Source organism: Cucumis melo, chromosome 11 (assembly GCF_025177605.1).
Source record: "Cucumis melo cultivar AY chromosome 11, USDA_Cmelo_AY_1.0, whole genome shotgun sequence".
Lineage (NCBI taxonomy): Eukaryota > Viridiplantae > Streptophyta > Magnoliopsida > Cucurbitales > Cucurbitaceae > Cucumis > Cucumis melo.
Window position 1 is genome coordinate 31,062,907 of NC_066867.1, and position 21,140 is coordinate 31,084,046.

The 21,140-nt window shown below is 29.2% G+C and overlaps 2 protein-coding genes across 6 annotated transcripts; one reads left to right on the plus strand and one right to left on the minus strand.

Annotated features, from left to right (window-relative positions):
• Positions 1-159: 159 nt before the first annotated feature.
• On the minus strand, positions 160-5,346 carry LOC103497689 (sphingoid long-chain bases kinase 2, mitochondrial). Of its 4 annotated transcripts, none has more exons than XM_008459949.3 (12): positions 4,970-5,346; positions 4,653-4,729; positions 3,267-3,320; positions 3,133-3,192; positions 2,601-2,678; positions 2,403-2,449; positions 2,259-2,299; positions 2,050-2,134; positions 1,842-1,956; positions 1,315-1,437; positions 1,119-1,219; positions 160-558 (listed from the first exon to the last, which is right to left on the minus strand). In XM_008459949.3, the coding sequence occupies exons 1-12, from the start codon at positions 5,157-5,159 to the stop codon at positions 429-431; spliced, it is 1,101 nt and encodes a 366-aa protein (XP_008458171.1). In that variant the 5' UTR covers positions 5,160-5,346; the 3' UTR covers positions 160-428. The 4 variants fall into 4 exon arrangements, with proteins under 4 accessions (XP_008458171.1, XP_050947939.1, XP_050947940.1 ...); XM_051091982.1 differs by having other exon boundaries at positions 160-687; XM_051091983.1 differs by having other exon boundaries at positions 1,315-1,548.
• A 9,252-nt stretch (positions 5,347-14,598) lies between these two features.
• Positions 14,599-16,793, plus strand: LOC103497688 (heavy metal-associated isoprenylated plant protein 39-like). Of its 2 annotated transcripts, none has more exons than XM_008459946.3 (3): positions 14,599-14,990; positions 15,297-15,372; positions 16,156-16,793. In XM_008459946.3, exons 1-3 carry the CDS (start codon positions 14,985-14,987, stop codon positions 16,677-16,679), a joined length of 606 nt encoding a protein of 201 aa, XP_008458168.1. In that variant the 5' UTR covers positions 14,599-14,984; the 3' UTR covers positions 16,680-16,793. The 2 variants fall into 2 exon arrangements, with proteins under 2 accessions (XP_008458168.1, XP_050947945.1); XM_051091988.1 differs by lacking the exon at positions 14,599-14,990 and adding an exon at positions 14,995-15,094.
• Positions 16,794-21,140: the final 4,347 nt, after the last annotated feature.

A 21,140-nucleotide genomic window follows, 5' to 3' on the forward strand; every position in this document is an offset into this window, starting at 1 on the left:
TTCCACATTCTGAGATGGTATAGTTGAACATGAGTACTCATATAAAGCGTACAATATCTCTATTCCAACAAACCATGAAAACAACATTTCTCTTTGAAAGCAAAAAAGGTGGATGGAAGAGGCACTCTTTGATCCTCAACCGAACATTTAAGATCAAACTCTCAAAAAAACTATTTGACATTAAATTATATTTAAAAGAATAGGTGAAAATGATTAAACTCAGCCAAAATGCCAGTTACATTTACAACAGCAACAAGAAAAAAAGGCTTCGATACAAAATGGAACTGTAGCTAATTGAACAAAAGCAAAATTACAACTTACTTTGTCTACACTAATTTGAAAAAGGAGTCCACTTGAGAAAATAAAGGATGCTACGGCTATGAAGCTTTTGCTTATTGTTTTCTCTCTCTGCAAAAGGAAGCTCATATTCAGCATATCATTTCAATGGCAGCTGGTAGAATATGGAATTTCCTTGGAAGAAACCCCAAGTGTTCCCCATCAGATTGAACATATATGCTGCCGCTGCAAGAAACTTCTTCCACTTCAATCGAACGAATGCTGCTTGAACAACAAAACGATAGACTGATGATAGTTGCATTGCAGACAAACAAACCCAGAGGCAGTAATAGGAAGCTTTGATTGAGAAAAGAACACCATTGCCAAACAATGAATTTTAATGAGGTGGAGCTGAAATGTGAAATCATGCTCAATCATATGTTCAACCATGGATGAGTTACATTGATATCAATCAAAAATTTCGAATTGAGTTCATGAACGTTAACAAAGATTTAACAAGGAGAAAAGGATAATCATATAAGCTTTCTAATTTTGGTTGAGGACACATCAGAATGCCAGAAGCCAGAAGGTTTACCAATATTACTTTTTTTATGGCTTCTCTGCTAGGTAAATATAGCATCTCCAATAGTTTGAATGTAAGTTTTTCTCAAGCAAAAACTTGACAGAAATGAACGTTACAGTTCTCCATGCAAATCCAGTTCAATTACAGTTTCTTCACCTTTACTTCCACAAGTCTCCAGCATAAAACAGATGTGGAGAGAGAAAAATGAAATACAAAATGGAAAGCTAGGCACAATATAATTTTCAAAGAGATGACTAACCTTTTTGATGTTACGTTTTTCACCGTCAAATGTGTCCCATTGTATATTTTATGTAAATTCAGAATAAAGTCGTACCACTTGAAATCCTGAAGTATTACTACCTGCAAAGTAATCAGAGGGAAAGCATTACACTAGTTAAGGAGACAACGAAGGAAAAAGTGAAATTAAACAAAATTCCACTCAAAACGAATTATACCTCTAGACTCCCATTGGAAGGATCAGCATTTGGCACAATTTTCATACCACCACCAAAGTATTTAGCATTTCCAATGCATAGAGCAGTTACTTGTGGATACAGCTCCCATTCACCGTCATCAACCTGTAAGTTATGGCATTCTACATAGATGAAATTAAACAAAGCTGGTAAAAATGCAGTCACCCCCTCTCCAAAATGGTCTACATTTTGAAACCACCTTGAGGCTGATAGGATCTGTATTAGGGTATTAAGGGCATAACAATAAATAGTGAGGAAGTTGGTTACATTTGTTGGTTACAAATAAAGGGATAGGGGAATGGAGAAGATAAGCAATATTTGGGTTAGGGAATTAGGGCTTGAGAGTGTGATCTCAAGAAGGGAGGGTCCAAGTACCTCGAATAATTTGATTTATTGTGTATTTCTATTATCTTTTATATTCAATATATCCAGGTTCTATCAAAGGCAGCGCACCACAGTTATTCCATAAAATAAATTAAAAATTCTGGAGTTTCTTTCTATATGCTTACCTTAATCTTAAAATCTCTATTTTGGTGTCCCATAAAGCCTTGCAAAGCACCAATCACATAGCATAAGTTTCCAAATTTCTTGTATCTAGCAGCATAAAAACCAGCCTTTGCACTCCTGCAAAAAGATCCATGCAATACGAAAATTAGATGTCCTGAATTAGCATAGTTTGTTGGTTAGCATCAATGATACTGTTTAGATTAACCTTACAAATGAATGTCTGCAACATTTGCAAAGTAATGATTCTCCCCATTATCTTCATTGACAACTCCAACATCAATTCGGGTCCTCAACCCTGCAGAATATCTTACATGAACTACCAATGGTAATGCAGTGTTTGTATGAACAAACAGAGCCATTTACAGTATTTCATCGACGGACAAATTAGAGGGAAAGACAAAAAGGTGAAACAAGGGTACCTTTGGCTATACGGTCCACAGCTTCAAAAGGATTGTTATTCCTAATTAAAAAGAATGTTGACCAAGTTTGCTTAACCCCATGCAGGAAGTGATAATTGAAAGTCTCACATCGTACAAAAACACAATGCAGTGATGTCCACTTACCAACCAAATGTTCTTGCAAAATCTGAACCTGTCCCCAATGGAATAATCTGCAAGTAGGCACAATAATATATGTAATCCAACAATTCAATAGCATAAATTCATGAAAATAATCTGAAAAAGTTAGAGACCGATAAACTAGCCGCTAGTGGATAACGGAAATAAGCAGCTTAATATAGTAACAATGAAGGAATCTCTTACACCAAGTGCTGTTGATTTACGAGCTTCTCCATCATTATTAACAATAGGCTTTCCAGCCCAAAAGAAGCCATTAACCACCTGTCAATCAGAACATATTAATCCCCTCATGCATCAAGACAAACATATACAACCAAACATCAATCCTAGAAACTTTCATTAAAAGTTGTAAAATGCTTGCTTATATCTAATGGACATTTAATGGGCCATACAAGAGGGTTGCTAGAATCAAAGCCAAGTTAAAAGTTACTTTTAATGAAAACAGACCTTGATAACTAATCATTATTAAGTACTAAGTAGGAGAAGAAGAAGACATAATCAAGTAACACTAATGGTTAGATGTTACCACTGGTAGCTTCAAAAAGTTTGAAGGCGTTCGAGAGAAACAAAAGGAAACACTGTTCATATACCAATCGGTGGGCGTGCAAGCAGTTTGGCTTGGTTTACTGGCTTAAACCAAAGATGACTAAAAAGAAAAGGTAAAACCAAGCCTGAACCAAGCATTGAAAACTGAACTAATAGAAATGAGTCGTACCTCATGAAAAGTTCCATCTCCTCCTACAGCAATCACAGCATCAGCACCTTCCCGAATTGCCTATAAGTCATCAAGTCAACAAAAAGATTGATAGTAACTATTTGAAGTTCCACAAAAAAAGAATCCAGACAGACCTCCCTCGTTATATCAATGGCATGGCAAGGACCTGACGTCAGAGATTCACATATCTGTCCACAAAAGTGAATTGTCTAGTTAGTTCATAGATTAAATTTCAAGCTACACAAATTAGTGCACACGGAACTATTCACTTATTTACTCCATTATAATATGATAAGGAGCTATTGTGATTTTCTGGGCTCCTCAATGAAATTTGGAAAAAAAATCAAAATAACAAAAAGAATCAATGAAGGTACGGATCATTAGCCAGTTTGAAATTTCAATAAAAGCAAATAATAGGTCCTTTAAAGAAACAAGAAGTCAGATCAATGAAAAATGTACAAATGAGTACAAATATGCCGATGATAATATAAGGAACTTTCTTCTTATTATCTATTTATTATTTTCTCAAAATAAGACATATTCTAGCATTTCATCAATGAGAAAGAATATACAAGGAAGTAGCAAACCCTAGCCTTAGGATGCTACAAAATTACCAATTGGCCAAAAGAGTATTCAATGTAGTCATGAAAATAAGAAAAAATTGTACGCCAAGAGAGAACTAAAAGGATATATTATCCACAGATTTATCAAAAAGGTTTTCCTCTGTCATTGAAGATGCAACCCATGAAGATTAATGCAATAGCACACTGGCGGGTTTAATTAGAATCACATGGTTACTCAATTAAAATGGTGGGTCGTTGGACAATTTTTGTGTGAGTTGTACTTAAAGAACGGAATACTTGATCCATAATAAAACTAGATTTTGCACTCTAAGCTCAAGCAAGCACAAATTTGTGGTCCTTTATAAAAAATTGGCAATACTTTCCTTTCGTCAATGCCAAGGCTAGTTGTCATGATGTTTGAAGGGAGAACAATTATAGTTATCCTTATTTACTTAAAATTCTCTAGAGAGATCATATAACCTATCAGGTACGGTCAATTTAAGAAGGGCGCAATCATAACCAACAAAGGAAGTTATAACTTCCAACACAGCAAATACTAATAACTACTGACAATCCTAAAAATAAAATCTGTCCTAGCAGCTAGTGACAAAAATACTTCTTTTGTCCCTTCTGGCACAAACATTCACAATTGGAGGTTTAACAAGCAAGTTCAATTATTCTAATAAACAGGCCAACAAATAGAAAGAAAAATAAGGAAAACAACTTCTAAAAAACAGATATTCTAATTCCAAACATGTTTAACAATGTCATAAAAATAGCTCCACCCAAAGTCTTTGAATCTAGTATTTCTTTTGCAAAATCAGTTACTCCAATAAGCTCCTTAAAGATAACTCAATATGCTAGATTTACTTCAATGGAGATGTGAAATTGAGCCCAGGAACACAATTAGACTCATACGCACAGTTCCCTACAGATAACAAGAGAAAAAATTCTCACATTATAATGTTCACCAAGCCGAGTGCGTAGATAAGGAACGAGCTTCTTCCATTCCTTCGCGGTCTTACCATTTGCACCTGCATAAGGGCTAAAACATGATCAAATCCATGACTAGAAATCACCCAATAGGTAATAACACAAGAACTAGAAAACCCCACAAAAAATTACAATCTCCAATGAAGTTCCATTAAACTCAAAGCATTACAATCTTCAATTACGACACAAATACAAGAAACCCACATCCTAAATTTCCAATTTCTCAACTAAATTCCTCTCCCTACCCAACAAGACTGAAAATTAAGAGACCAGAAACGAACCGCGGGGATTAACAACAAAAACAAGATCGCGACGGCCAGAAGAGGAAGAGAAAGAAGACGACCCACGATGAAAAGTTGACCGATCGACATAGAGATCGGGCGCAGTGGGCTGTTCGGCCATGGTGATAAAGGGTTTTGTCGCCATGGAAGATCCCAATGCTAAGTGATAGCAAAGGGAAACAACAACCATCTTCTTAATCGCTGAAATTTCCTTGTCCGATAGATTAGGAAATTATAGACTATGATTTGGGGAAAATAGTAATAATTATCGGAAAAGGACATGGGCAATGACATTAAGGAGATGATTATTAAAGCTTCATATCGACAATAACGCAGTTGCTTAATGAAAAGATTCAAAATTTCATGGGTTTTTTCAAGATTCGCGCCGATTCATGTCCATTTAATCTCGATAAATCAGAATTTCATTGCTGGGTGCCGTTTGATTCGGATTATTTTGAAGAAAAAAACTGTAGATTTGGATAATGTTTGGTATTAATTTTTGTGTTTCCAACACCATATTTTAGAGCTTAACAATGGTGAGAGTAAAGATTTTTTTTTTTTTTTTTTTAAATTTCGGAGATAACAACATTAGAACTTTTGGTGAAGAGTTCGTAACTCTTAATCGCAACCGAAAACGTTAATGGATGAAAATCACATTCTAATTAGAAAAACTTAAATAACTAAAAACTATTATTTATACCAATAAGGTATAGCTTTCTATACTATTCAAAGAATAGTGAGTGATTCGTCACGGTCTCGTAAGAGATGTAATATAAGAATTATTCATAATTTGATGTTAGTTGACTTAAACTCCTGTTGATAAGTAAAAATTCAACTATTAAACTTTCAAAATTGAAGATATCCCTTTCGTATAAATAAATTCTTTTTTTTAAATAGATTTTCTCTTTCATTCAAAACGATAAATATCTCTCTACTGAGTCAAGCAGATTGGATATAAAGCGAAGAACAAATGATTCTTCTTGCTTAGTCGCAAGAAGAAAGGAATGCAGTAGAATGACTCGAATAATTATTGGCTCAAACATCAAACTAAGTTTGATAAATTTAATTAACGAATATTTAGATCTCATCGGGTAACAATTTGATTTTTAGTTTTGGAAGGTTAAATTTATTTCCTCTCAAAATTCTACCATGGTTGTTCTAAATTTTAAAATTATGATTTTCAAATTTTTTTTTTTGAAAAAAAATGATTTAGTTTTTTAAAACACCAACAAAAAAAGCATATAATAAATCTGAAACTTTAGAGTTAGAAATGGTGTCTATAAATCTAATTTTTGATATCTGAAAACCAAAAATCAAATTATTTATCAAACTAAGTGTTTATTTTCTAATTAGATTTATTTATGGTAATTACGACTCAAAAATATAAGATTATTAGATAACATTTGCAGTGGTAAGACATATAACACAAAATAATTAATTTCGACCCAATTTTACTTTTCAATTTATAATGAATCAATTTGGTTTTTGGACTAAAATTGTTTTTGAAAATAAATTATACCAATTCTAATAGTTTCATGTTTGTTAATCCAACGTTTAAAGAAGTTTAACGTATGTTTTGTAATTGAGCATTGACGGTTTTCAAAATAAACTAAATTAATAATTTATTATTTTTTTTTTTTTTTTGATGATTTAGAAGTTTAATTGAAATCACTCTAAATCGGAATTGATTTCTTCAAAATTTAGAAATATAAATTGGTATATCTTTTTATTTTCAATTAATTTAACCTAAACTCTAAATCCTAAAATTATTATATTACAAATAAAAAATGACAAAAGGATAAAAAATTAAATATTTCCTAACTAAAGAATATGGAGGTATAGATTTACAAATATATTTCTAATTAGTTACTTTTTAAATATAATAAAATAAATTAAAATATTTAAATAATATAACAAAATTTTAGATTTTATTAATGATAAAAGTTTATCATTATTATCGGTATTCTTCGTCCAATAAAATTTGAAATTTTGTCATCTTTTTAAATACTTTCAATCGTTTTTATCATTTAAATTAATTTTCTTTTTAATAATCACCAATCTTTGTTTTGATTTGATTGAGATATAACACCAAAGATGACATAATATTTAGCTTTGAAGGGTCACCCATAAAAGGCAATATTTTTCTTTTTGGAAAGAAGATAGTCAAAAGAAACATAGATTTAAGGCTCAAATTTAAAGATATTAATTTAATTTTAGAATGTGACATTGGTTTGATAAGTGTTATATATATAGAGTTTATGGTTGAAATTTAAAGGCAACCTTTGTGGGTGAGAATTTTAGGTCAATAAATGAGTTATTGATCACAATAAAATTTTAAACAGATTAGGTTGTAGTGTGTGAGGTGAAAGATCCTCATCCATTCACAACTTTATTTGAATCAAATTATGTTTTCTTTTCTATAAATTTGTCAAAAATTGAAAAATTAACAAAATATTTAAACATCGATAGATAAATCAAGTATAAATATAAATAGTTTGTCAATTTTTCTATTTTTTAAAAAACACATACTTTTTTATAATATTTTTCTTTTAAGTTCAGAGTGTTGCTTGTCCAACTAGCTTTTGCTTGGTTGTTCCTGAACAACAATTCTATCATATAACACCTCTCGAGTTTAAAAAGAGGACGTGAATAAATCAATATCACGTTTTAAATGGATTCGAGTTCAAGTGAAAAATGTTTAAAAGAATTGAAAGTTACTACTTCAAAATTAAGCATACTCCGAAATGAAATGTTGTGTTGAATAACTTAGCTCAAAATTTTTCTAAGAAATCAGATATATTTAATGCTTTTCATCCAAATACACTAACCGCTACTTTCATCCTATATATTAGCCGACCTCTGAATTCCACAGGCTCAAAGAATGATCGAAGGAGGGTAAATAAATTTTTGAACTCTTTTTTTTTATATATATAAAAAATGTAAAAATATTATATTATTGTAACATTTGAAAATTCAAAAGATATTATTATCAAAACAAACTATATAGAAAGTTGAAGGATATGTATTATCTATATTATTTTAACCTTACTATTATCAATATGTGACGTATAAGAGACTTAAAGGTACCTCTAATCTTAATTAACAAATTGAAAGGTTTAAAATACAGTCCATTTAACATAATCTATTAGTAAAATAAGTCACTAAAAGCACATATCAATGAAGTAGGTCTAAAAACTAAAAAAGAACAAAGGGTATACTTATATCCAATGTATCCACACATATCAATTATAAATTATAATACAACATTAGTTTATAAATGAAATCAAGTTCTTATCCATCACATCTTGAATTAAATATATCTTTTTTATTGTACGAAAAAATTTAAGAATAATGTAGCTTTTTAAGTTGATGAGAAAAATAGAATAGACGACTAAGTACTCAACTTCATGTATGCTAGACAATTGACAGTCAACATTGTCATACTGACAAATCAACTAACATGTTAGCATACGTATACTGTATCTAATAATTTGTGTAATCGTGTATCAGGTACATGATTTTGCTAGTCGATATTGGTCAAATGTTGACCGTCATATTTTTTATGATATTTACCTTTTTTGAAGAAAAAAAAATCAAAACTTAGAGTTGTGAAAAGAAAATTGCATGGTTAGATTGGATGGTACAAACAAAAGAAGTAAGAGAAATCCATATGAGAAAGCAAAGGTAAGTGTGTTCTCAATAACTTTACAAAAGGAAATATATCAATGTGACATTGACTATGCCCAATGTCTTTGCAAATAGCTTTACGCAATATATATTTTTACCAATGATATATACTCCCAAAAAAAAAAAAATTCCATTATTGGTTAAAATAAATAGTTCCTTCTATATATCAACTTTAGCAAAATAGCAATTTAGTCCTTCATTCTTCATATATAACAATTTAGTCCTATATACTTTCATATTTACAATAATTTGGTTGCGAAACTTTTAATATACACAACTATTTATTTAGTCTAAACCATAAAAGTTGGTCGAAAACAATAAACCTATAGGTTGTGTCACTATTTAAATGAAAAGTTACAAAAAATATATTTAGGAGTGGTCTTCGTGTTGTCAAAATCATTTTTCTTTTTCTAAAATTGATTTTGAAATTTAATAATTGATTTTTCAACAATTGATTGATCGAGAAGCACACCCCAAAAAAGTAGCCTCATTGGTTTAAAGTGAATATTTTGGCAATACTTAATGTTATGTATTAGATTTGTAGTTTGAATGCTCGCTCCACTCTATCATACATAGGAAAAAACAAAAAATTATAAAAGGAATCAAACCTTATCTAACCAGTACAAATATCTACGATAAATTTTCATCTAAAAAAAGTTTTGTCTATAAATGTAACAATGTTGGATTCATAAGAAAAAGAAGAATATACTATAATTTTTATTTCCGGTACCATACATTAATAAGGATGATAATAATGATGATGATATAATACACAAATCTTTCCATTTTCTTTTTCTTTCTTGTAGATATATATATGTTGATCATGCATTTGAAAAAATAATACTAACTATATAGTTAGGATGTGACGGTCACACCCTAGCAATATATATTTTCCTAAAGTTTCCACCACTTTTGTTCTTGGCCACAAAAAGTTTAGGTTGGATGATGTGTTTGTATCAATCAATCTCAAAATAGAGAATCTCAAAAAGTAATATAACAAAAATCAACAAAATTACAAGATTTTTGAAAGTTAAGACGAATTTAGAGACTCCCATGATAATATTCTTGACATCGTATATTTTATTAAAATCATATAATCAAATATATCATGTTATTAACTTGACAACTCATTAATTAAAACGTATAATTTCCAATTTAAAAAAAATCAAATGAGAGCTATAATATATATATATATCTGTGTTAGGCTGTTAGCTAACCCTAATTGTTTTCAACACAAATGTTGTAGGTGTCCCACATGTACGTATGAACAAAATTTTGGCAGCCTAAACTTTCAAGTTTCGACCCATGAAAATCAGTTGTGTTTTGCTTGTAATGTGTTCTGGAATTGTTTGTTTGTATATTTATATACATATTTTGGTGGGTATGAATTAAAAAGAAAGTGCTTATTATTTTGTTAGACAAATTGTGTTGTTTAATGTAAGAAAATAAGTCAATTTTCTTATTAGGGTATACGAGATGAGGCCGTGGTTTAATTATATTAGGTTAGAAGATATGAATCTATCCTATTTACTTAATAGTAGTGGTTTGAGTTATCCGGTAGCTAAGTTAAATTGTGAACATAACTCAATCTAATAAAAGTATATGTTTTCTCAATCAATATTTGATTATCCACCGATCCTACTAGTTGAGTGTTGTCGTGAATGAAAATATCATATATCGAAAAGATGAAAAAATCTTAAAATTAGATTAAAAATAGATAGGGAGAGAATATGGATTAGAAAAAAGATTACAAATTTCAAATGGAAAGAAGGGAGAAAATTGCATTTTAACCTAAATCCTTATTTTGATTTCTTTACCTTTTGTTTTTGATTGCAAACAAAAGAAATAATTGTATAGCGTTTGATTCTATAATACACAACATAGAAGGAAAAGAAAACATTAAAATTAAATATAGAGTTAAATGCATTATTACTTTATATTTTATGTATCTTAAAAAGTTTTAACTTTTTAATTCTTTTGGAATATAGGGCATGATCCATGCATCTAAAAAGCCATCATTCTTTTCCTCTAAAACATTATCAAATTAATTCCTTTTTCCCTTCGAAAAAGTAATTAATTAATCTTTCTATAAAAAAGAAATACCTTTATTGTATATCTTTTTCATATATATTTTCATCTATAATCTCGTTAATATATGATATCTTGTAAAGATCGTGAGATCTTTCCATCGTTTACGATGCTTGTGCTCATATATAATACTTAGATAATACATTCCCAAAATCACTCATGTTTGTTCATTCCTTCTCACTGCTCATATAAAAATAATATTAAAATATTCTTAAAAAAGAAAAAAGCAAAATATGTCACATAATAGGTTCTAATGGAATGCACGAAGATGAGTGATATCCATGATGCATATGTATATATAAGTATTTTTCTTCTATGATAAGCACAATATATCAAAGTCTGAGAATTAATTTAGAAAAACGACGGGTTTCCACTCTCTCGTGAAAGCTCCAAAATAATTGCAATACTGACAATGTTAGTAGCAACACAATTTTGAATTCGTCCAATATAACAAAAGTTTGATTGAATACGTACACGACTTAACTAAAACGAACCAGCATAGGGATGCAAAATATTAATTGTTGGTTAAGTTCTTTCTCTTTTTAAAAAGAAAGAACTTTAATTAGTGTGTTGGAGTATTTTTGATCCAAATGAATCAAAACAAAAAAGTAGAATGGAGAGGTTGTGTAAGAGAATTTAATATAATCCATATTTGTAGGTAAGAGATGAGAAAGGCACTTGTTTTTTGGCCAAACAAAATTTGTCTTTAATATCATTGGGTTGGTTCCTTTAGAAGGGAAAATGCTCTTCCCACTTTTAACCCTATTTAATTATTTCCCCCCTTCTTCATAACCCATCATTCCTTTGGGCACATTATTCTTATTCTTATTTTTTTAAAATACAATTTGACATTTTTTAGATCTAAAATCTCTCACCTTTCCTTTTGGACTTATTTTAGAGATTATTGTCTTTACAAAACATTAATTTATCATTTTCTTTTGTCTTTATCTACTTGTTTTAATTTGTTTGGCCCTTTAATTTATATAAATCATGAAACAAACCTTTAAAACCATTTTTTATTAAGTGATGACGAAATTATAAATTTAAGGATAATTAGGATGGATAGAATAATTACTAAGCATGTAGTAATATTTTTAGAAAAATTACAAATGTAGTAAAATCTATCGATGATATACTTTTATTGGTGATAGACTTTTATGATTTACCAGTTATAAACCAACATTTACTACATAGTCTATCAGTAAAAAATTCTTATCATTAGTAGATTTTGATAAATTTTACCATATTTGTAACTTTTTGAAATGTTGTTACGTACTTAATTATTTTGAATATAATTATTATAGTTATAATTATCATTTAATTTAATAAACAATGATTTTTTTATGACATTTTATCGAATTGAATAAATGGAGTATTTCAATGAAAATGTTCACTTCATTTAATTTTTTTTAAAAATGTGGAATAAATCTTTAATTTTTTTTATTTATTTCACCATTTAAAAATTTATTCCAAGACCTTCACAACAAAACAACCCAAAAGGTTACTTAAAACATAAATTCATAAAAAGGTTAACAACAACGATAACTAATACAACTTATAAAATGTAAAATCAAAACTTTTTCTTTAAAGAGTAGATATTATAATTTTTCTTAAATGACATACTTTAATCTAATCTACAATTAGTTATACAATGAGGTGGAACAACAAAAGGAACAAACGTGTGACTTATATATTTTTTTTCCCACCACACGTGTATACATTATGGTGTATACACACACACAAACACACACATGATTACATAATATACATTATTTCCCTAGCTCAAGTTGATCCTACGTGGCTAATTTCCAATTTCCCCATCATTTATATTTTTAAAAAGAAAAAAGAAAAAAATTAATAAATAAATAAAAATATATAGGCATCATTCCTTTTTATATATTTTAGAATGGAAAACGACGTCATTTCTAATCAGATCCGAACTCAATTAAAATTTTTACACCCAAAAGGTAAAAAAAAAAAAAAATAAGTTTTGGTACAAAGCAATCGGGTGGAGGCGAGTACAATAGAAAAGATTCCTAATTTTACGAATCAGGGGCATGCGATGTTGACACGTCAGCTATTGAAGACACGTAAAATGAAAAGAGAATGGCAGACGTGGCGGAGATCTACGGTGGGTGGGGGGAAGCGGGGCCCTGTGTTAGCCGCCCAGATCGGGAAAACACGTGGATGAGTTTGTCTCTGACGATGACCATAAGAGTGGGGATCCACATAAAGTGAATTGTTTTATTTTGTTTATTTATTATTCCTATAATGATATGGCCTAAAATGACTGCTACTCTAAAACTCCCCCCCCCACCACCACCACCACCACCACCAACCGCCATTAAAAACATCCGTTGCTTTCTTACGCGCCGCCGTCTCTTGCTGGCTTCTTCTTCTTCTTCTTTTTCAATTATCTTTCTAATGGGTGGCGCGTGGTTTCATTAAGGTTTCCATTTTTTTTAATGTCGACATTTTCTTCATTTTTGGGTCTTCTGGTAAGAAATAGGGAAATCATAAAAAAAAAAATATAATATTTAGGCTTTAAAGAAAAAGTAGGTGCGATAAATTTTGTCTTTTTTAATATTTTTTTTTTCTATATAGTGCATATAATTTGTCAATTTTTTTTTTATTTTTGAAAAAAGAAATTTAAAAAAATAAGTGAAATTGGTTGAAACATAAAAGAAAATCGACGTTTTTAACTATAATAAAATAAACTAAAATATTTACTAACATATAACAAAATTTTGAATTCTACTAATGGTACATACTGATACATGTCTATCAATATAATTGATAGAAATATATTAGTATCTATTAATGTCTATCTTAGATGGAATTTGAAATTTTGCTAGATTTTGTAAATATTTTGTCAAATTTGATATTTTTAATCATTTTTCTTTAACGTATTTATTTTCTCTTTTATAAGTTTATTTAAAGTTATTATTTTTTCTTTAATAACCATTTTAAAATAAAATTTGACTATTATTAGTTTTACATTAATAGTATTTTGTTATTACAATTGATTTCAAACTTTTTCGATTTGAATTATCGTTCGAATTTTTACTTCATACGTAGAATTTAAGAAAAAGTAAATATATCAATTCACCTCTAATGTCGATAGTAAATCTAGAGTATTTAAGGAACATTGGTAAAAATATCTCGACAATAAGACGACATATACTTATTTAATGGCCACAAAACAAAATTTTGGTCCAAATGTTTGTTTATTCCTAATTTATGAATTTGGCCAAAGAACCCCTTCATGAAATAAGATAAAGAAAAGAAAAGGGAATCTACAAGAAATCAATGGAAGTAAATGGAAAGAATTAAGAATTTAGAAGAGAAGTCAAAGCAAGATCACAAATTCGCCATTTCTGACTTCAACAAAGTTGACAATATCAAAATTTTGAAAAAGATACTTAGACTTTGAAGATGTAAAAAAAGAAATTACCACTTTGTTGTTTGTTTTGTTGGGACACTTATAATCTCTTGATTAATAAATCAAACTCTTGCATAAAAGTTTAAGATAGTTTAATATTTTGTTTCTTATTTTTTACCCATCAAAGAAAAGTATGAACAAATATAGACAAAAGTATTGACTGCATGGGTGAAAGTTTAGCTCATTTTGATTGGTCAAATCTTCAAAGAACAAAGTATTAGACTAAAGGCCCATCGTGGTTTCTCACGCGCCGTCGCTTGATGCTTGATTGATTGCCAGAACTTAGAATTAAGAAAACGAATCTCAAAGAAAGGAGAGTGGGAGCAAGGCGGCGCGTGGAAGTCACGTAGACCATCCCACTAAGCATTATGTCAAGAAAACAATTAGATTGGCGGTGTCGGTTTTAGCTGATAGTTAAAAGTGCATGGGGGTTTTGAAAAATAAGGAGAGAGTGGCCCTCTCAAATACCCTCAAATCTCCACCATCTCCCTCTTTCAGTACTTTCTCTCACTAACGTTTTCTTTTTCTCTCTCCTACTCTGCCAATTCTTGTTTGGACTCAAAATTTTCCTCTTCTCTCTTTTTTATTTGGTACTACAAAGGCTGCCCAAAAAATAAACCTCACACTCTCCATCTTTTTCAACAAAAGCATAATTCTACTTGTGCTCTTCATCTTCTTCATCTTCATCTCTCTCTCTCTCTCTCTCTCTCTCTCATCAATAACCCATTTCTTCTTATCCTTTTTCTCTTCAATCTTCATCCATTCATCTCTCTCGCAATAAAACTCAACAGCCCAACTATGAAGGTTTCTTCTTTCTCTATCTTTTAATTTCTTGTGTTGATCTCAAATTTTTTTTTTCCTTTTCTGAGAATCTAAGACATGGGTTCTAGAGCTTGGATTCTTTCATGGTGGATTCCCCCCCAAAAAATTGATCTTTTTTAACTTTTTCTTGGATTTTGATTATGTTTCTATTTTGGGTTTTCCCTTTTGGTAAAATTAGGATATCTTTTTTAAAAAAAAAAAAATTGATGATATGTGAATGGATCCTTACTATAGATCTCTTCATATTCTTATTCTTATTCTAATTCTTTTGTTTTTTGGATTTGGCAGAAGTTAATATTGAAATTGGATTTACATGATGACAAGGCCAAGCAGAAGGCTTTGAAGACAGTTTCTACACTTTCAGGTTCCTTTTTTTTTTTTTTCTCTATTTATTTATTTATTTTCTGTAAAGTGAAGCTAATTAATTAATTTTGAATCTAACTTAGATTGCTTAGAGACAAAATTTCTTTAAACTCTTCTTAAAAATTACATATAAACGTCTCTCTCATAAGGAATTCTGTGTTGGGTGTGATGTATGTATATGTTGATTGTTGAGAGATTTTGATCCTCTAACTTACCCCAACCCCACCACCAAACCTAACCCACATACCCTTTCCTCTGCCTGCTTTAATCTTCACTCTTTATTAATTATTATAAACAAGAATGATTAAGATTTTCTTTAATCATAAAAGAAAAAAAACCCCACTTCAAATATTTCCCATCCACAATATTATATTTACTACATAATCACTGTTCAAAAGGTTGATTTGATCTCATAAGGAATATTCTTCCTATAGAAAAAGATGTCTCATCTAATCTAACACAGATGAAATTATTTAAGTTTTTTTTTTTATAAAGAAGTATTTTTAATTCAAAATCCATCTGTTGGTATTATAATTACTACTTCTCGTGTAAAATGACTGCTATTATCAAATCACAAAAGCTTTAGTCGATGAGTTTGGGTTAGAACTTATTCGTTTCAACGAAAATACATAACAATGTATAAAGATTTTTGTCACTAATTCGACTCTATCAGCCATATAATCGATCAGTGAAAGGACTCTAAGAAATTGACCTAAATTGGATCTCTGATCGTTATATATTTGCTGTCTTTCTTTAAATAAACTTTATTTTGATGGGATTGTAGGGATTGATTTAATTGCAATGGACATGAAAGAGAGAAAGCTAACAGTAATTGGGACAGTGGATCCGGTGAATGTAGTAAGCAAATTGAGGAAATATTGGCCAACACAAATAATATCAGTAGGGCCAGCAGTAGAGCCCAAGAAGGAAGAACCAAAGAAGGAGGAGCCCAAAAAAGAGGAAGCAAAGAAAGAAGATGAAGGCAAGAAGGAGGAGCCAAAGAAAGAAGGAGATGACAAAAAAGACGAAGCAAAGAAAGACGAGTCCAAGAAGGAAGATGACAAAAAAGACGAGCCGAAGAAGGAAGGTGAAAAGAAGGAAGAAGAGAAGAAGAAAGAGCAACCGCAAGTGGCTGTGCCAGTACCAATGCCGATGCAGATGCCAATGCCGATGCCGATGCAAATGCAACAGTATGACCCAAGAATAATGGAGATGGTTAAGGCTTATAGAGCATATAACCCTCATTTGACCACTTATTATCATGTTCAAAGCATGGAAGAGAACCCAAATGCTTGTGTTATTTGTTAAGTTCTACTTTTCTATCTATGGAGCCTTTTTGGAAACATTTTGGTGATATATATGCATTTGAAGCTAAAGCTCTCTTTTGTAAATAAAAAACAAAAAGACACAAATATTATGCCATTTTTGGTGTTTTGTTAATTACCCAAATATTTTATTTTCATGTGTCTAGAAATATTCAATAAATTTTGTTCTCTTTTTCCATCTATTTGCAGAAACGTTGTTAATATTGTTTGGTATTCGTCATTTCTTTCAAGAGGAACAAATTTATTCGTTCTCGATAGTATTATATATCTTCCTTCTTCATGTTTAGATGTTTTGGAAGAGTTGGTCGTGGATGGTGTTGTGTTGGCTGTTTGTCTTATGGCATTTATTGGATTGAAAATCTGCAATGCATATCTTAGTATTTGATTAAACAATATATGGTTGTGTTATTAAAATAGTTATATTAATTATGAAGTTGTAAATTTCTACCTCTAGATTTTCAAAGGTTTCCTTCCATGAGTTAGTCAAATAGTCAAAAAGTAAGATCGACCAATATATATACACACACAATATCTAAATATATATTAATGTTATTGTGACGTGTCTAATGTGTCATCAAAAGGGGTAGCGGTGTGTGTGGAGTTAGGTAGTTGGTCAAAATTAAACATTGTCAGCATTTATTTGATAACAATTAAACCATATGCTTTTGATATAAAAGAAATATATACTATTCCAATTTAAGTTTTAAAATGTATGAGACAATATTTGATATATATCAACGTCTCAATTTTATAAAAATTATATATATCGATAAGTTGATTTATATATTTATTTATATTTTTTAACAAAGTTAAAATGATTAGTATATATATTAATACATTTTGTTATATACAAAATATCGATTATCACTTATTTATGTGATCAGTCGAATGTATGAAAATGTCGATGAAAATTTTGACATTTTAAAAATCACTTACTATTTGATTAAGCTACGCTCATTTTTATCCAATTCTATATCTGATGAATCTCTATGATAACCCATATATATATATATATATATACACACACGAAAGATAGCAAAATTAATTAAAATTCTTTCTTTTAAGCATATATGGATATGGTTGGTAATTGCTAATTAATGTAACATTGGTTGTTGTAGTGGAGTTTTAGTTAATGATGTTTATTTTGAATAAATATTTGTTGGGTTTTTTTCTCCCTTTTTTCTTTGTATTCTTTGTGTTATATTTTTCATGCAATGAAGGTTTCAATAATGCATATCAATGGAGGAAGTTGGTGGGTTATGGCAATCATTGTATTTTTCTTCTTCCACCCCAGAAAGAAATGGCATTATTTTGTTGGAAAAAGATGCTTCCTTTGAGAATTTTTTCTTTGTCAATTAATAGTTCAATAATAGATAGTCTCTATTCATTTTTCTCATTCAACTCAAAAAATAATATATTATTTTAGTACATTATTTCCTTTTCATGTCTTTCCAAATAAAATAGAGACAATTTTGTACCCAAAAATTTCAGGTACCACATCATGTGAGAGGGTGTAAAAGTTTAGTGAAAAACAACCGATAAGTTAGAGTTATAATGTTGGTTCCAAAAGTTATTACAACGAAAATAACAAAGTGAAACAAGTAGAGAAATAATTAAAGAGAAACAACATAAGAGAATTGGTAACCAAACACCTATCTTTGGGAGACTATGCCTGAAAAGAATAAGAACATTCACTAGAGCAAATGAAAATTAGGATTACAAATGACAAATCTTTCCAGTACTAATTTTGATAGACGACAAGATTAGACTAGCGATCACTAGCTTAGGCTACTCCCAAAATAGTTAAAACTTATGACTCTCCTTAATAGTATTAGGGTCCCCTGAAATATTCACTCTAACATTATAGTGTACGTTGTTAGGCTCCTCCTAAACACTACGACCTCCCTTCTCATAAAATGCTGTTCAACTTATCAAACCAAACTTGTCTCACAATATCATATCAATATTGCAAACTCTCCAAGAATAAACCGAATAACACATAGAGCAGAAGAAAAACTTTAATAGTTGTTCTTCCCCAGAGTAGAAAATAAACTATTTAGTCTTCACCCAAAAACCACACCCACCTTATTAAGCAAAAACCTAATTAACCACTAAGATAATACAATTAACCCACCATAATGTTATTTAGTTTGTGATATTTGGTTTTTCATTTTATTTTTAATTTTTTTTAAAAATATGATTTTTTTAAAAAAGAAATTATGGTAAAAAGTTGTCTTTTTTAATGCTCTCTTTTCTTATTTTTTTTTTCTTTTAATGCCACTACTACACTTATGTTTGTAGTTACACCTTCTTTTCTTTCTCTTTTACTACGATGATAATCAATTTAGTATTATTTCAATTATGGATGCGATATACTCAACTTTAACAAAATATATATTGAATTTGTTCGTTGTTCAATTTTTTAACATTCTAATAAAGAATCACGTACAATGTACGTGAAATCTTGTAGTTTTAGTAAGTTGTTTAATAGTGAATTTTTAGTATTCAATAAGTGAATATTATATAATTTTGTTTGAGATACCATCAATATTTGAAAGTTAGATAATATGAAAAGTCACTTTTGCTGTCTTTTATTTAAAAGTTAGATATATATATATGTTTTGTTTTGTGCTTTTGGCACGTGTGAGAGGTTATATCCAATGAGTGTTGTGCTTTCCACGTGTCGTCATATCCAATAATAGATTTAAAAGTTTTCACAAGACATTGTTTAATAAGCCCAAAAGGCCTTTGAACTATGAAAAGCCCAAAATTAGTTTGGTAAAAACTCCGTTCATTTTGTATACTAGTAATTAATTTCAAAATATTAACAGTAAATTTTTTTAAAAAAAATTATAAACATAGAAAAATTTTATTAATTTATTAATAATAAAAGTTTATTATTGATAAATCATATTATAAATATTAATCTTTCACCGATAGACAACAAAAGTTCGTTTGAGACAAGGGATGAGTTATATTATAGTTGAGTTATAATAGTTAGTGTTCGAATTGTATATTGGTTTTGGTTATAATAGTATATGTTCAATGTGTAAATTATTTTAGTTTGAGAAGTAGTAAACGACACTGTAACAAAGAATAAAAAAAATGAAGAATGTAAAATAATAAGAACGGTAGCAAATGAAGATTTTAAAAGAGTGTTTACAATAGCTAATTGAAGACTTTTAAACATTATTTATTATAACGAAGAGTGGTTATTATAGTCTTACATAGTCTTGATCTTAAATGCCCACTAAGAGTCAATAAAAACGTATCATTGAAAGATTTTGCTATATTTAAATCTTTTTAAAATGTTTTTACATACTTAATAACTATCAATCAAATTGTTATCAATTATAATTACTAAAAAAGCACAAAGTTTTTTTTACCATCACAACAATCTCACTAATTGTTAATTAATTACTTGAATATATTTATGTCAATCCAACATTACTAATTTTAATTTAATTTAAAAATATTATGCTATTTTTCCTTTTACAATAACATAAATCTTACTTTTAAATTATCGTTTGATTCAAACGTGGATGATTAAAAACAAATTCAATAGATTTATTTTTATTAACAAGTGCATTTCTATTTTCTTTTATTACATCACGTTTCTCTCAAAAGTATGTACGTATTTATATCTCTCAGTTAAGTTTTACTAAATGTTAATTTTACACGGAATAAGATAATTTGAAACTTATCTCATTAATTAATAGTACGTACGTATTTATGTCTCTCGATTGAGTTATAGAAATTTTTAATGTTTATCTCTCTGCTAGAATGGATATGGTAGGGTTTCAATAATCATCAAAATCCCATATAATTATTTGTGAGGTAATTTTCTTTAGAAAAGAGAACATATTTCAAAACCAACTAAAGAAATGGTATAAATGGATAAAGTAATCAATTTAAATTCATAATTTTCGATTATATCCATAGGAGTGGGAGAAGAAAATTTAAACTCAAACATCATTTGAAGAAATGGATGAGAAGGGCAATCTACTTTACAGCTAAACATTTTGACTATTGATTGTTTATATATATAAATATATATTTATATTCAAACCTATGATCCTATTTTTTCCAAGTAATTAATACTTTTAATTGAAAAAAGATACAAAAGACATAGACTTTTCTAATAAACCAGCATGATATAGTTTTAATTTCTTAGAATGGAAATTTTGGCAGAATTTTGATAAGGATTAGATGTCTTTTAATATTTAGAATTTAGAACTGTTTTATTCTATATTAATGTTTAAAATGTGCTTATATTAAATAAATTATAGTATTCTTTTAGGTTTTAGTCATTTAACCTATAAATTTTGAACAAATTTTTAATTTCATTTGCATTCCTTAATTTTGTATTATAATTTAACAATTGATAAAATAATTAGTAAATGAACTCAATCTTTCAATTCTTTTCTTCACATAAAAAGAAATT